The sequence below is a fragment of the Trichoderma reesei genome (assembly GCF_000167675.1).
Source record: "Trichoderma reesei QM6a unplaced genomic scaffold TRIREscaffold_36, whole genome shotgun sequence".
NCBI lineage: Eukaryota > Fungi > Ascomycota > Sordariomycetes > Hypocreales > Hypocreaceae > Trichoderma > Trichoderma reesei.
The window spans coordinates 15,522-29,702 of record NW_006711183.1 but is presented as its reverse complement, the minus strand read 5'-3'; the positions used below and the strand labels follow the sequence as shown (position 1 = coordinate 29,702).

Here is a 14,181-nt window from a genome sequence, read left to right as displayed (position 1 = left end):
CACAAGACAGATTGCAGGAGATGTTGCATGAGCGCTACGATGACATTGAACTTGATGCCCAGGAGGAGCTTGTTGACACTATACTCGACGACAAGTATCTCGAAGTTGCCACCCCAAAGATCTTGTCCTATATTGCGACATTCTTCCGAGATGCTCATTATTCAATGCCTGACGCAGACATTGATGCTAAGCGGCGCCTCGCTGCACGCCAGGCTGCTGAGCTTCTTCGTAAGCGCGAGTACGAAGAGGAACTGGACCATCGTAAACGCATCCTTGGGTGGATGGCGTCTCAGATCGCTGCTGCCCGCAAACCTCTCAATGGCAAATATGGTCAGCCCTGCACCGGTATTCGCGTCAACATCCCTAGCTATCGTTCCGGACTTGCATACTTTCAAGTCGACGCACCGCTCCAACCCACTTGGCCTGAATGTTTCAGACAACCACCACTGCAGTTTGTCGACTTGCCGCTCTCAACCATGCCCTGGAAACTCGGCACATACATGGACAATCTTGCCCAACACCAGGCCGATACCCGCCAGATCAAAATCGAGTATGACATCAACGAGACAACGGCAGAGTTCGAATGCGACACCATCAACATTTTGAATAATGTCGCCGAGGATCCTACTGCGTCAAATTGGTGGAGTTTCCTCTTGTCCTTTGATCCTATTTTCACACCACCAGCACATGACCTTGTAGAGAGGTTTACTGGCCTCGGTCAGTTTATCGCCCAAGGAAAGTTTGTGGAGTATAACGAGGCTATAGAAGCCTTCAGGCATGCCCGTGCAAGCAAAGTCTTCATTGCTGGCGGATCAAGTTCTGGCAGGTTACGTTTCGCGGCAACAGTAGTCCACGCCATCAAAAGCGGCCAAGACATGGCTGTTACTGCTCGGTCGCCTTCCGTTGTACTCTGGACTGCGCCTCACAACGCCGACGTCGATGCTGGATTCAAGCGCCTCAGAGCAATGATGCCTCACAAGCGGATCTTGCGCATGTACTCGTATCATCTCGAGCTTCGCACTTTCCTCAAGGCCACCTTGGATACGCCGCCACAAGTTCCAATACCTGAGAGGACATCGAGCACCATTGAACGACTTCTCCGGCAAGCCAATGAATTTCAGCAGAAACGTTTTGATGAGGGGAATCCCGCAACCGATTCCACCTCATGTTCTCGACAGTTACGGCTCGAAGTCGAAAATAACCCGACGCAGTATCCCATCATGAAGGAGGCTTGGAGTCTTGAGGAAAGCGATCCAGTAACCTATCGCGTCAACAAACGTGCCTATCTGGAAGACGCACGGCGGCTGTTATCGACGTTCATCACCCAGGCAGATGTCATCGTCGCTACGCCGACGGACGTACGCCTGCTCTATGATCACGTACCGGACCTCTCGCCATGCTTTCTCGTGGTGAACGAAGCCGGAAAGATGACGGAGAGCATGTCCTTGATGCCTTTGAGCCGCCATCCTCACCTGCCGACGTTGTTCATCGGCGACTCTCGGGATGCGGGTCCCCAGGCGGTTGCGAAGAAGGATACGGGCTATCGGGCTCTCTTTACTGAACAGAGAGAGACTAGCCTCTTGCGAAGGGTCGAGGCAGCGGGACGGTTGGATTTTGTTTTCGCCGGCGATGCGACGAAACGAAGATGGGAGAGGGGTTTTGGAGCTTGGAAGAACGATACTCCTAGGCTGTTTACCAGAGAAATAAAGCTCATGGAAGACGACATCCTGCCTGACTTCATGTGAAAAATACCAGAGCTTACATGAGTAGCATAGATCCCTCGAGTCTTAATTTATTTCACATGTTGTGACAATTTAATTATGTCGTCCTTTGATGTGGCTAAACCCTTCTGCAATCGCTCCGATTGTAAGTAAAGTAAGTACGGTAGGGAGATGTCTATTAATATATAATTTTATTGCATTTGCCATTTCCGTAGAGAAGCTTGCTTCTTCAATAACTTCACTGTTCCCTCTCCTGCGTAATTTATACTCTGCAAGTAACAGGTGCTACCATGCGGCGGAAAGAAAACATGGGAATGATCTCTTTTAACGCTAGATTTCTATACCTCAATCTACCTAGTATGGATAAATTAACTAGGATTTATTTAACATACTCCAGTAAAATAGAAGTACATAGCGATAGTATCAGAAACTAGAGACCCGTTTCTTTTATAGATATCACTAATAATAGTAGGTAGGAGTAATATCTAGGCACTATAAATATACCTACCTAGGTAGAGTGTGTGAGCTAGTCTGGTGTTCTTCTTCTACAGCCTGGCTACCTAGGTGGTGGTATCAAGACGAAAGATTACATTAGTACCTGGTGTGGATACAAACCCCTAAAGATGCTGGATCAGAGGTGCAGGCATCTGTAAAAGAGGCAGCAGATGATCCGAAAAAAGTATGTGGAACTCACAGAAACCATCATGCAAAGAGAAGAGTACGGGGGATTCAGGGCCGCGGGAATGCATATGTAGTCATCGGAACGACCAATGCAAGGACCGTCAGTCAAAGTATCTTGCTGACAAGCAGATGGGACGGCAGTGGAAGCCAAGCCCATCGTTTGGTTGAGAAACGAGCAACGTAGATGGAAAGTAAGATTCATACCACATAAACAGTATACAGAATATGTAAATTCTAATGCTTCAAAGACATCTGCGAACTCTCTTCCACATATAACCATCCGAGCCAAGGCTAGAATAGCCACGATACATAGCGGTTGTAGAATTTGGTCATGCCCTCGGCATTGGCGTGCTTAGCCTCCTGTTCCTCCAAAAACTCCCTCTCTTGTGCGTCAATGATATCCTTTCCAGTCAAGAAGTCAACCTCGTGGGGCTTTAGGATCCTGCTCTTGGTGGCGAGCTTGTGGCCCAGAAAGAGGAAGATGTACACAGGAATGCCCAAGTATCCCGTGATGAAGTTCTTGTAGTCGAATTGACGCGCGGGAGTGTGAACGAAGACATCGTAGTTCTTGGTGAGAGTGACGAGTATCACGAAGAACAGCGCAATGGCCGTTCCCCAGTAGCCCTGGGGGGCCACATAAGGCATGCTGCTGTCGGGGATGTTTTGGGCACGACGGGCTCGGAGGAAGAAGAGATAGGTGACGAGGATGGAGACCCAGGTCAGGATGCCGAATACCGTGACGAGGTTCACGAAGTAGCCGAAAACGACAGTCGAGCTCTCCGCAACGTTGAGGAATGCCAAGCACGCAACGGCCGCACAAAAGAGGAGCGATACATAGGGGACGCCTCTTTTGTTCACTCTCTTGAAGATGGCAGGAGCATTCCCGTCCGATGAAATGCTGTAGAGGGTTCTTGATGCGATGTATAAGTCGGTATTTGATGCCGACAGTACAAAAATCAGGATACTCCCGTTCAGAATATGGGGCAGCACCTATTGTTTTTTTTTGTCTCAGATTAGTTATGCTGCCAAATAAACTTATAGACATGTAATCAAGGGACTGGGGCTCGCAGCTTTGCTAGTTGACCGCCGGGGTGAGAAAAGGGGGGGGCACGCGCAAAGCGAAGATCGGCAAGATACACGGACAACGCAAGCAACATGCCCACTGGATGCCAACAAGACATCATCCAAGCAATATTCAGACGCGGATATCACAAACATACCTTGACGCCAGCCACAATTGCTGCTACCACGAAGGGGGATGCGCTCGCCCCTGTCTTCTGAGCATTCGCGAAAGCGAGAGACTTGGAGTTGTAAGGGACGATGAGCCCGACCAAGAAAACCGAAAGGATGTAGAAGACGCATATCCGGACGAATGTGAGTTTAATAGCTGCTTTATTTAGTGTCTATTTCCACGGAAAGGGGGTAGAAGAAGAAGTAGACACAAGTAAATGAGGATCAGAGACATGGATATCAACATACCTTTTGGAATATTGCGCCTCGGATTCTGGGCTTCCGACGCAGTTACTCCTACTAGCTCAGTCCCGAGGTAGGCGAATGTTGCGTTTAATAATACGGACCAAAATCCTAGGAACTTTCCAGTTGCCCCCGTGTCGTAGAGCTCGGCGAAGGCACCAGGGTTGTGCCAGTATCGGAAGCCCGGGGCATCGCCATTCGGACCGCCCCCGCAAGCGATGACGATTGCAAAGATGATAATACCCAACATGACCAGAACTTTCACTGAGCTTAACCAGAATTCGATTTCTCCGAACTTTGCAATTCCGATTCCGTTCACCAAAAGTATGACAACCAGAAAGATCGCGATCCATACACCTGGGTTCACCTTGGGCAAGGTTAGTTACTTTGAAGCTTTGAGGCACAGAGTTTGACTCACTTTCTCTCGTGGACACCAATACTGGATAACCAGGGAGGCCGCTGTCAGTTGATTTGGTGTAATCACAAGGTATTTTCCTGTTTTGTTTTCCCACATCATATTAGTTCTGAGGTTGAGGTTCTCCGGACAAATGTGGGGATGCCGCTTGTGTGGGCCGGTCAAGTACCTGAGTACCTACCCGTTTAGGCAAGTAGGTACCCAAGTCCCTAATTATACGCGTACACTTGTACGGCTTCGTGAGGACTCGGAGATGCGATGATTCACAATGGGAGGCTGGAAAGGGAAGCACTCAAAACACTGTGAAGGCACTGAAGAATTCGAGACATACCAAGGTAGGTATACCCTGTCGCGAATCCAAGCGAGGGAGAGCAATACCGAGCGGCATAACTCGAGAACCCTGCGAGGGGAAGATATGCCGCCATCTCTCCAAGGCTAGACATTATAACAGCAACAAGAATCCCTATGGCAGCGTATGAGATAAGGAGGCTGCCTTTTTTGTTTTACCCGTTAGCTTCAGTTTCCGAGCCTCTATCGTTTCTGAGGCACTTACCAGGTCCGGCCTGGGCCAATGATTTGCCCGTTCCGATGATCAAACCAGTTCCCAAAGCACCTCCGATGGCGATCATGGAAATGTGGCGTGCCTTGAGGCCGCGGTGCAACGACGTCGAGGCCGAAGTCTCGAGTCCGTGGATGTGAACATTCTCGTAGTTGCCGGCTCTGGTGCTGTTCTTCTCCGGGTCTTGGCCGTAGACAGGGGACGCCTGATGGGCGTAGAGCCCATCGTCGCGATCGCTCATGCTGGCGTGGCTCTCGAGGCTTCGGTGTCGGGAGAATGGGGAAAGACGGGCGAGATGGCACCACTCGGCGACAATGTCTCAAGGCGAAGAGAGACGTGGCAAACCACCAAAGTCGTGAGTTGGCGGAGAGGCACGACGATGGATGGTAAGCGTCGAGCGGAAGAGTGGTGGTGAACAGATGAAAAGGTCGCTTGGGGAAAGGAACTGGTGTGGGTGATATATATTCCCTACCTACTGGTGCTTCGTACCACCCAGGGATCGGCATCCATTCAGGTAAGGCTATCTTGTCATGGAAACCTTGTGCCTGGGGCTGTCAGCGAGCCCTCACTTCTCTCTGCACTTGTATGTACTACGAGTGACAAGGCTCCATGAGCAGGGGGTCCCCGAAGCTAGCCATGCGCCAAGGCATGGAGAATGGGTCACTCCGAGCTCTTGGCCTGCTTGCGTCTGCAGTCCATATCTCGACTCCTCCGGATATGAGCCTATCAGCGCACTGGGCAACGGCGACAACCAGCGAAACGCCCGAGCCTAGGGCTTCGGTGGTGGGGGGAAGGCAAGCTGAGAGAGGCAAGGGACGTGGCCTCATGGCTGCTCCTGGGCTGCACGGACCGGGGCGAGGTCTCCGAGGCTAGGCTAGTAGTAGCAGATTGAGAGTGGGAGAGAGACCTCGTGTGACCGCAATTTTCCGTTGCTGGAGTTGGGGTTTTCAATTGAGCTCAGCCAAGGGCAATCAGCACCTGCTTGGGATTGTAAAGCGACGGGCAGGTCGATGCATGCTTGGTGCGGATGCGATGGTCCGCTAGAGAAGACTGGGGACCAACAATCACACCTAGCCTGGCAACCTGGGGATGGTGGTGACTGCATGGGGTTGTCACGATCTAGCCTCGAGTTGCTGTTGTTCTTCTGAATCTGTTTGCCCTCAAGCCATGTAGACGATGGGTAGTATCAGTACCTCAATCGTGTCAAATCTGTTCTTATATGCGTGCCTTGTCACTGAACACTCGAGTCCATGAGAAGGCTGTGCGCCAAACCGTGACACCCACACTATTGCTGGATGCTGACCATAAAACGGCAGATGCCTGCAAGTAAGGCTTCGAACAAGCACATGCCACTTACTTACAGGCAGGATCGCATCTCGCTCATCGAACGATTCTGCCTACGTACTACCTGGAAGAAGCACTTTGTACGCGCACACTTCTCCTGATCCGGGGCCCATCAAACTTCTTCCCACAGATTAAACGAAAAGTTGGGGAAGTTGGCGAGTCGCCGCATGACCGTGGGCACAGGGAGGGACCGTGAGCCGATAACGTTTCGGAGAAAGCCCTGGAGTTTGCTACCGGGCTGGAGTCGGTGCAGCCCCAGGGTGTGAGATAGATGTCCAGCATCGTGTTATCATGCCCCAGTCTGCAAACGGTGGATGGCACTCTGCCTCGGCTGACGCCGACCAGGTCGGTCAACGATCTAGAACACTATCACATACATACTGTCTGAGCAGGCAGCTGGGCTTGTCTGCCTCGTTTTCGAGATACTACTACATAATGTTTCACTCATACTGCAAAGCTGACGAGGTGGCAGAAGCCCAATGTCTCAGCTCAACACATCCCGACCTGTGCTTCTCCAAGCCTCTCTCGGTATCTTTCGGACACACTGTCTGTCATTCTATTACGTGAAAAATCCGGGGTGGCGACCTGGAGAATCCCTGAGGGGCCCACGGACGAGCCCACCACCGCGAGCATTGATCAAGTGAATATGAAGATTGGGCTCAATGAATAGACAGCCCGATCCCATTCATCCAACGAGCCAAGATTTTCTGCGAGAATTACAACGGCTGGTGCCTGGCCGGTCGAGTGTTGGACAGCAACCACAAGATAAGCGGCAGAAAACGATGAATGCAAGCCAACACGACAACGACGCTTGGTGGCGCAGAAGAGTTCTAGAAGAGGAGCACAGCGGGCTGGCAGGAATAAGGTGCTGCGTCTAGGGCATTTTTCAGGGCATTTAGGGCCTCTTGGTCCAGCGGGCTTGAACGCTAAGCAGCGCCAACTCGTAGCGAGTCCGGCACCTGTGCAGATCCAGTAGTACCATCAGGTTGGACTCGACTGGGCTGCTCTTGCCCGTTTTGCATCGTTATCCTTATCTCTCGTGCCTTATCTCACTTATCGCCCACGTCATGTTCTTCTCTTTGACATGCCTCTTCATTCAACCTCAAAACTTCCACTTGCAAACAACTTGAGCACAACCCACTCCCTCATCCAACCGTCTTCTCTCGGCGCATCATCATCGCGACTCGCACTTGGACAATACGGGCTCACCCCCTCCTCTCCAAATGCCCGCACTAGCCAGGCCCTGGTTCTAGGTTATCTTAAGGTTGTTGGACCCGCCACACTACGCGACTCTTCGATCCTCCCATTTGTCCACCCTCTGGATAAGCATTTCGACCTGCCTGATTGGGCCCTTGACGTGATTTACCCCGGTCGTTAGGTCAAGGGCCACCGAGTGGCTCGTCCGTATGCATAAAACAGCCGAGGGAGCGTTCAAAAAGGACCAAATGCTGCGCAGCTGAGTGGCCTCTGAGGGGAAGGCCGGGTTCGTGCTGGTGATCTGGGTTCCTTCGGCTGCAAGTGTCCTTTTCTCCAGTAAGCTGAGGCTCCAGAGAACGAGCAGAAATGGCAGTAACAACAGAGAATTTATCAGGTATCAGCGAGATGTTTGCCATCGTGAGCCTCATCATCGCCCGGGCTCCAATTTCTTGGCTTCTGCAGCCACAGGCTGGACCTCACACTTTTTCATCGACGAACATCGCCATCTGCCTAGTCCTTTGAAGTTGACATACTCTGTGCGCCGATAATCGTGAAGAAGGTCCGGCTGTCCAGTTATGTACTGACATTGCTACCATGTCTGCATCACGCCCGTGCGATCCAATCCGTGTCTTCTCCCTGCCCTCTGGCCAACGTGTATCTTCTCTATGGGTCGCTGGAGTGTCGGTTCCATACGGATTCTCCGCGCATCTCTCCATTGTTGTTTGTATGCTGCGAGACCATTTCCTGCTTAGCCCTTGACAGCTTGCGAGCACGGTCATGGAGGCAGAACGGAGCAGATTGATAGGCCTTTTCTCACTTCTCTTGTTTATCTCTTCTTCATCCGTCCGCCTCGCCTGTTTTTTGAACCACACCGTCTTTCCTTCCTGGAGAATTCTTCGCGAGTGGAGATGCTGCCAAGGCTCTTATCATCGCGACTCCATCACGCTGAGGCAGTCCAAGTGACATTTTCGCAATTAGTCGTACGGAGTACCTGCTCCAGCCTCCAGCAGAGATTAGCAAGGCTTTTCCTCTCTTCGCTCCTTGGCTTACGCTACTCGATAGGCTTCCAGGACTCCAGGGCCATACAACTCCATATCGTACGCACTCGCGGTCAGCCTGGGTTTATTTCGCGCGTGCGGGCCTTATCCGAGTAAGGTGTGTGCGACGTCAGCGAAGGAATCCTGGATGCTACACATCATCTGCCTGAACATATCAGTGGTACTCAGTATGTATTGCTAGCGACAATTCTAAGCCCAATCCGATCGCTCATGATGATGTGTTTTGCATAGACGAGACAACCCGCTTTTCTCCTGCTCCCGTGCGTCTACAATCGCGGGGAGAGCCAGATGCTACGCTGCATCGACATGTTACTCCATGGCTCTACCTGCATTTACCACGTTGGGCCTAAACAGAACTCCAGAAGCATCGAGAACGGAACATCGCTCCACTGGACACGACTCGCCTCCGAATCCTCCTCTGCGGTCTGCCTCAAGGTTAATCCCGAGGTGCCGATGCAAGCCGTGCGAGGATTATGAGGCTGGCTCCCCTCCCCGCGGTCCAGCTCACGGACCACCAGGGTGAGTGCGTTTGCATGGGCGTCGGGGACCTATATTTGGTAACGTAACACATGTGCTGCGTCTTGGAGGTGGATGTTCTTTATGTATGCTTTCCCTCAGCTGCTTCGAGGTCTTGCATGCGGTGCCACCGCAGTAACACTGATGCCTAGTTCACCATGTTACACATAAGGGTCTCTCTTGAAAGCCTCATGACCTAGGTTCACTCAGCGAGTGTCCTCGAAAAGCCGAGACGTGGCCACTGTTGGATCGGAGTCTGCCATACATCCAAGTCTGTCGGAGCATTCATGCCCAACAGTCCTGTGGACAGGAATTCTCTTTTTGGCAATGATTGCTGGAGATTCTATAGTTACTGACACCAGGTGATGCCTAATAGCGAGAAACTGAAGGACATGAATTATGTTACCTTGGATCATCCCTCGAATGTTCCACCGTTAAGTTTCACCGTTTTTGGCACAAAGGGTCTGTGGTTGTCGGGCAGATGGAAAACTGCAAGAACACAGAAGAAGACAGATTCGCTGTGATGGAGTGACTGTCACCCCAAGCGGTATCAGGAAATGTGACGAAATACGCCGGCCAAGTGAACAACACCTACGGGACCCGTTGAACGAATCTGCAATAAGTGAATGCCGGGCTCACGACGCACGTCTCTTCACTGATATTCAGTCGCTTTGTTGTATGCTCCATGTCCGGGAATGATACGATGGTCTATTCAGAGAAGAGACCAGCTATGAATACTTTAATGACCTACCAAGATTGTGATCTTCGGGAGATGGAGGCAGGCTGCATAGTCACGTGTAGTCACCCGCATGTTGATTCACTGAACCTCGCTTCCTTGTGTTCATTATGATGAAGGAACATAAAGAGTAAGCTTGCAACATAAAAGCCAGAGTAAGTCATGGCCGTGGCAAGTCCAAGATTTCGAGTTCTCTTGTTTCTATTACTGACAATGTGCAAGCTGAGACATTGCTAGACAACCATAGAACAGACAAAGCTGTCAAGCTCCGTCTCAGCCATCACCACAGAGAGACAATTGAGCTGCCTTCAACCACTGGCGGCCACACGATTGATCGTCAAACACACCACTGAGGCGTATCCAGACGATGGACTCCTGACAAACAAGCCGAGACGGGCAGCTGCGACGCCATGAGATCCGACAATACAGGATTCATGGCCGACGAGAATCGACATGCAGGTCTCTCCTGGAGGCCAGATGTTGACTGTCATTGTTGGAAAAGGGAGCTTCTTACCCACGCGGTTCATTGGCTTTGATCGACCTACGCCACTACCAAAGACGAGACTTGCAATTGCAATAGTACGATGTCCGACGAAATGGAATGATGAGAGCCGGCAAGATAGGTTCGTTGACGGCAAGAAGCGACTTGCTGTTGCGTCTACGAGAGCCCAGCTGACTCTCATATTCAGACAGGAAAGCGTCTTTATAGGAGGTTTCATCAGCTCACACTATATTGATACAACTACCGAAGACTCATGATCACATTTACGAAAACCGGCCGGACTGATTGATGAGCAACAAAGAGGCGACTTGCAGTCATGTCTACGAGAGTCCAGATGCTGAGTCTCATCGTCGGATAAGACAGCTTCTTCCTTCGCGGTTCGTCAGCTTTGGCAAATCTGCATCACTCTCTCAAGACGCGTGATTGCATAATCACGACGACTGGCTGGACAGAGTTCTACACGCACTGTCTTCTCCTAGGCCACAGAGTGCCATACCATCCTCTCCTGCAGCCTTTTTCAAGGGGACCATGCCGGCAGAAATTGCAAACCGTCTCTCATTCGCTCAATTTGCCTCGGTTCACTACGGTTCCTCCCATTGACAATGCGTTCCGTCCCACATTCCCTGCAGGAAAGACAGCGAAAGGGTACCAAATCCAGAGAGTGAAGAGTTGCTGAATACAAAACAACACGGCCAAGGCCCATGCGATTGATCGAAGAATGGGTTGTCAAGCTGATGCATATGGACAAGTCTACCACTAGAACTTCAGGAACCACAACAGCACATTTGCCCAAGAATGCCGCCGCAGATAAAGCTCAGACAGCTAAGGACAAGTCTATAAATAAGCTATTACTAAGTCTATTACTAGAACTTGAACTACTATAGTTATAAGATCTAATAGACTAACTAGAAGAATATAGCTAGAGTAGCAGAGATTATATATATTTATAATACTTTCTAAAAAAAAAAAAAAAAAAAAAAAAACTAGAATAATATATTACTAGTAGCAGAGAGTAGTAGGCAGTATCTAAACCTAAGATATTTTATTTAATATTCTACTAGACCTAGGTAATAGACATTTAGACTATAGCTGGATTACCTGACGGCCAAGCGGAAACCGTTATTGCTTATCTTGTCTGATTGGAAAAGGCGGGCTCTCCTGGCCATTGTTGTCTAACCAAAGACTGTGGTGCCTGACTGAGTGTCGCTCTCTACGCAGATGCTGCAGTTCACCCCCTAATTGCAACAGCATCACCACCACCTCTGGTCAGTGGTTCTTCTGCGAACATTTCCTTCAGTCTGGACGCATATAGGCATGAAGATAATAATGCACTCACATGTCAATTCGTTCTGGTAGCGGGCCCTGTGGCTACCGGGTTCCTTCGAGATTATTCCCAAGTCGTGGCACTCTTTATAGTGCTTTCGTAACGCGCCCGTCTTCTCATATGGAGTGTTCTGGAGTATTGTCAGAATACATTCTCTGCACATTGTAATGTGGCTCTCACCTTGAAGCACATCATGCCCATAGGGCCGATGTGTCGACAGAAAGCCTCGCCCGGAATGATGATCACTTTGCCGTTCTGTAATCTGACGTCAGTGAAATGTTGATGGTTGTTTATCGCAGACTTGATCATGAAAGCTTACGCGATTCTCCTTCAACGGCGGCATCTTCCCATCAACGCGCACGCCAGTGCCGTTCCCATTGCGCCCAGATCAGGTCCGCAAAAGCAGCCTCGCGGACCGTAGCCCATAGAGAAAGTGGCTTGCATGGTATGTGTAAAGTATGAGTTGTTTGACCTCACGTGTGGCCTTGTTGTAGACAACAAAGAATGACGGGGATGCCTTGAACACGGAGAACTTGAACTTGAACTTGACCATGGTGAGCAATATAGAGAAAAAATTGTTGAGCTCCTGAAAGAAGGCCTTGTAACAGTGCTTGCCGACGAGCAGGACAATGGGGGAAGATGACATGATGTCGTAGCTGAGGCTCATACTTCGTCGAAGGAGCCTGGGCCATACCGACGGCCCGGGATCCTTCTCCTACTCGGGGATTCGAGACTTATATCGGAGGGGAATCATATCTGCGACGGACACGTTTGGAGGGGGGCCAAGCCTCGGACGTGCTGCTTCAGGCTTGGGTCGGTCGAGTCCTGTAGCAAGACGCTAGAATAAGGATAATCGTCGGGCTGTCAAACACTCATACCAGCACATGCCGAAACGAAGGCTGGTCTTCTTTGTTACAAAGGTAGCATCATTCCTGCCGCACACCATGTTAGTCTCGTCAAGCAGAACTGGAACATGCCAGACTTACCATTAGATGTGGAGGACCGCTCCTATTGCGCCAGAGGGGTTCGCCAGAGTTGTGAGATCGTAGTCGTCGCCAGCAAAGGGCTTGATGTCCTGAAGATACTGATTCCAGAGCGCATCTATATCGTCGCGATGCGCGTGCCAACTCGGCCTGTCGACATCTTGCACAAAGGCAAATGGATCAATTTTGGACACGGGATGTGAGGCCTGTTGAACCCTTGGCGGGAATCAGTATGCACGTAGACAATAGGCAATAGATAACATACCGCTCGACGAACTTTTGGACCCCTTATTGTAGTTTCAAGGTCCCGCCGCTTGCCTAGTAGGAAGTCTCTGACTTTTGAATATCATCAATGAGCGTCTGGACTCCTAGAGCTTCCAACTTTGACTCTAGACCGCTGGACTTTGACGGCGCGGTAGTATCCTCGAGGCTCATCAACACGGCACCAGACATTACTCCAGGTTCATCGTCCAAGCCCGGAGCATCGCCAAGATCGGATTCATCGCTGGAACCAGAATTGTACTAATTTCGAAAGGACCAAATGAGTGCGTCGATGCTGTCACAAGGCGCTTCACATGGCAAAGATATATGAGTAATGATGCCACCGAAACCATATTTCTGAGTAAGCATACCATGTCCTGCTACACGTTTTCCAGACGATGTAATGCCAGTCTGATGGCCAGCACCGTGAGTGGGCGTAATATATGAAACGAGAAGCGGTGCCTGCAGCGTGGGACTAGGGAGCTTGCCCTCATCTCCAGTGGGGGTGACTGGAAAAACTGGAGGAACTGTCAAGTTTGGAGGGTCAACTTGCAATGCTGGACCCGGGAGTGTGGTCTCGTGAACCGCATTTGGCGTGAAAGGGGCTGATGGTAGAGACAAGTGAGCATCGCCTCAGATCCATCATCCAATCCCGGAGCGTCGCTGAGATCAGAATCATCAGAATCATCAGACTCATCACTGGAACCAGGATTGTAGTCATCATCAGGGTCTTCCGAGCCGACAAGATGGGTGCGTTGACTCTTTCGACCCAACGATTCGCGTGCTAAAGATTGGTTAGTCTGGTGCTGTGAAATCGGTGGCTGGGATTTGTCACATACCTTGTTTGGCTGGACACTTTTTCCAGATGGAGATGTGACAATCTGGTGAGCAGCATCTTCGATTGGCGTTGCAGATGAAACGAAAGGAACGGGATCGAGAAGCTTGCTCTCGACATCTCCAATGGGCATGAGGATAGTGATAGTGAATGGGAGTGGTGCCGAGCCTGGGGAATCCAATTGCAGTGCCAGGCCCGGGGGCTTGCTCTCAACATCCGCAAGTGGCGCGATGGGGGTATCCGGAAGAGACGCTGAGCCGGAGTACATTTGGAGTGCCGACCCAGTGAGCTCGCTGTCGTCGTCTTCAATTGGAACTGGTGAGGAATCTGGAGGGCGTTGAGTGCTTTGCGGCGGAGTGGCCATTGTGATTCGCAGAATCGGGCCCCTCAGGAGCTCGTTGTCATTGTCCCAATTGGCGTTGGAGGCGATTCTGGAGGCCGATGAACGCTATGTTCATAGAGTGCTCGCCACGGCTGCAATTGACGGAGCCAGGCGAGAAGCTCATGCATGTCCTTTGAACCTTCATAAGGTAGGTAGGTAGATGTGCGTGGAAAAGATCTCGTGCTTCATCTCTC

At 50.8% G+C, this 14,181-nt stretch overlaps 4 protein-coding genes across 4 annotated transcripts; all 4 read right to left on the bottom strand.

Moving 5' to 3' along the window:
- Window positions 1–2,601: 2,601 nt before the first annotated feature.
- Window positions 2,602–5,090, bottom strand: TRIREDRAFT_23415 (uncharacterized protein; the record flags this gene model as incomplete). The annotated part of the gene is made up of 6 exons (XM_006969582.1): window positions 2,602–3,392; window positions 3,623–3,789; window positions 3,882–4,242; window positions 4,294–4,370; window positions 4,622–4,783; window positions 4,844–5,090. 6 exons carry the CDS (start codon window positions 5,088–5,090, stop codon window positions 2,694–2,696), a joined length of 1,713 nt encoding a protein of 570 aa, XP_006969644.1. The 3' UTR covers window positions 2,602–2,693.
- Window positions 5,091–8,780: 3,690 nt separating this feature from the next.
- On the bottom strand, window positions 8,781–9,775 carry TRIREDRAFT_112277 (uncharacterized protein; the record flags this gene model as incomplete). Its single annotated transcript, XM_006969592.1, has 3 exons — window positions 8,781–8,996; window positions 9,604–9,672; window positions 9,716–9,775. 3 exons carry the CDS (start codon window positions 9,773–9,775, stop codon window positions 8,781–8,783), a joined length of 345 nt encoding a protein of 114 aa, XP_006969654.1.
- A 1,423-nt stretch (window positions 9,776–11,198) lies between these two features.
- On the bottom strand, window positions 11,199–12,172 carry TRIREDRAFT_112276 (uncharacterized protein; the record flags this gene model as incomplete). The annotated part of the gene is made up of 5 exons (XM_006969591.1): window positions 11,199–11,201; window positions 11,261–11,265; window positions 11,539–11,656; window positions 11,707–11,788; window positions 11,943–12,172. The coding sequence occupies 5 exons, from the start codon at window positions 12,170–12,172 to the stop codon at window positions 11,199–11,201; spliced, it is 438 nt and encodes a 145-aa protein (XP_006969653.1).
- A 342-nt stretch (window positions 12,173–12,514) lies between these two features.
- TRIREDRAFT_112275 (uncharacterized protein) lies at window positions 12,515–13,969 on the bottom strand (the record flags this gene model as incomplete). The annotated part of the gene is made up of 5 exons (XM_006969590.1): window positions 12,515–12,725; window positions 12,775–12,796; window positions 13,142–13,288; window positions 13,320–13,554; window positions 13,610–13,969. The coding sequence occupies 5 exons, from the start codon at window positions 13,967–13,969 to the stop codon at window positions 12,515–12,517; spliced, it is 975 nt and encodes a 324-aa protein (XP_006969652.1).
- Between the last annotated feature and the right edge of the window lie 212 nt (window positions 13,970–14,181).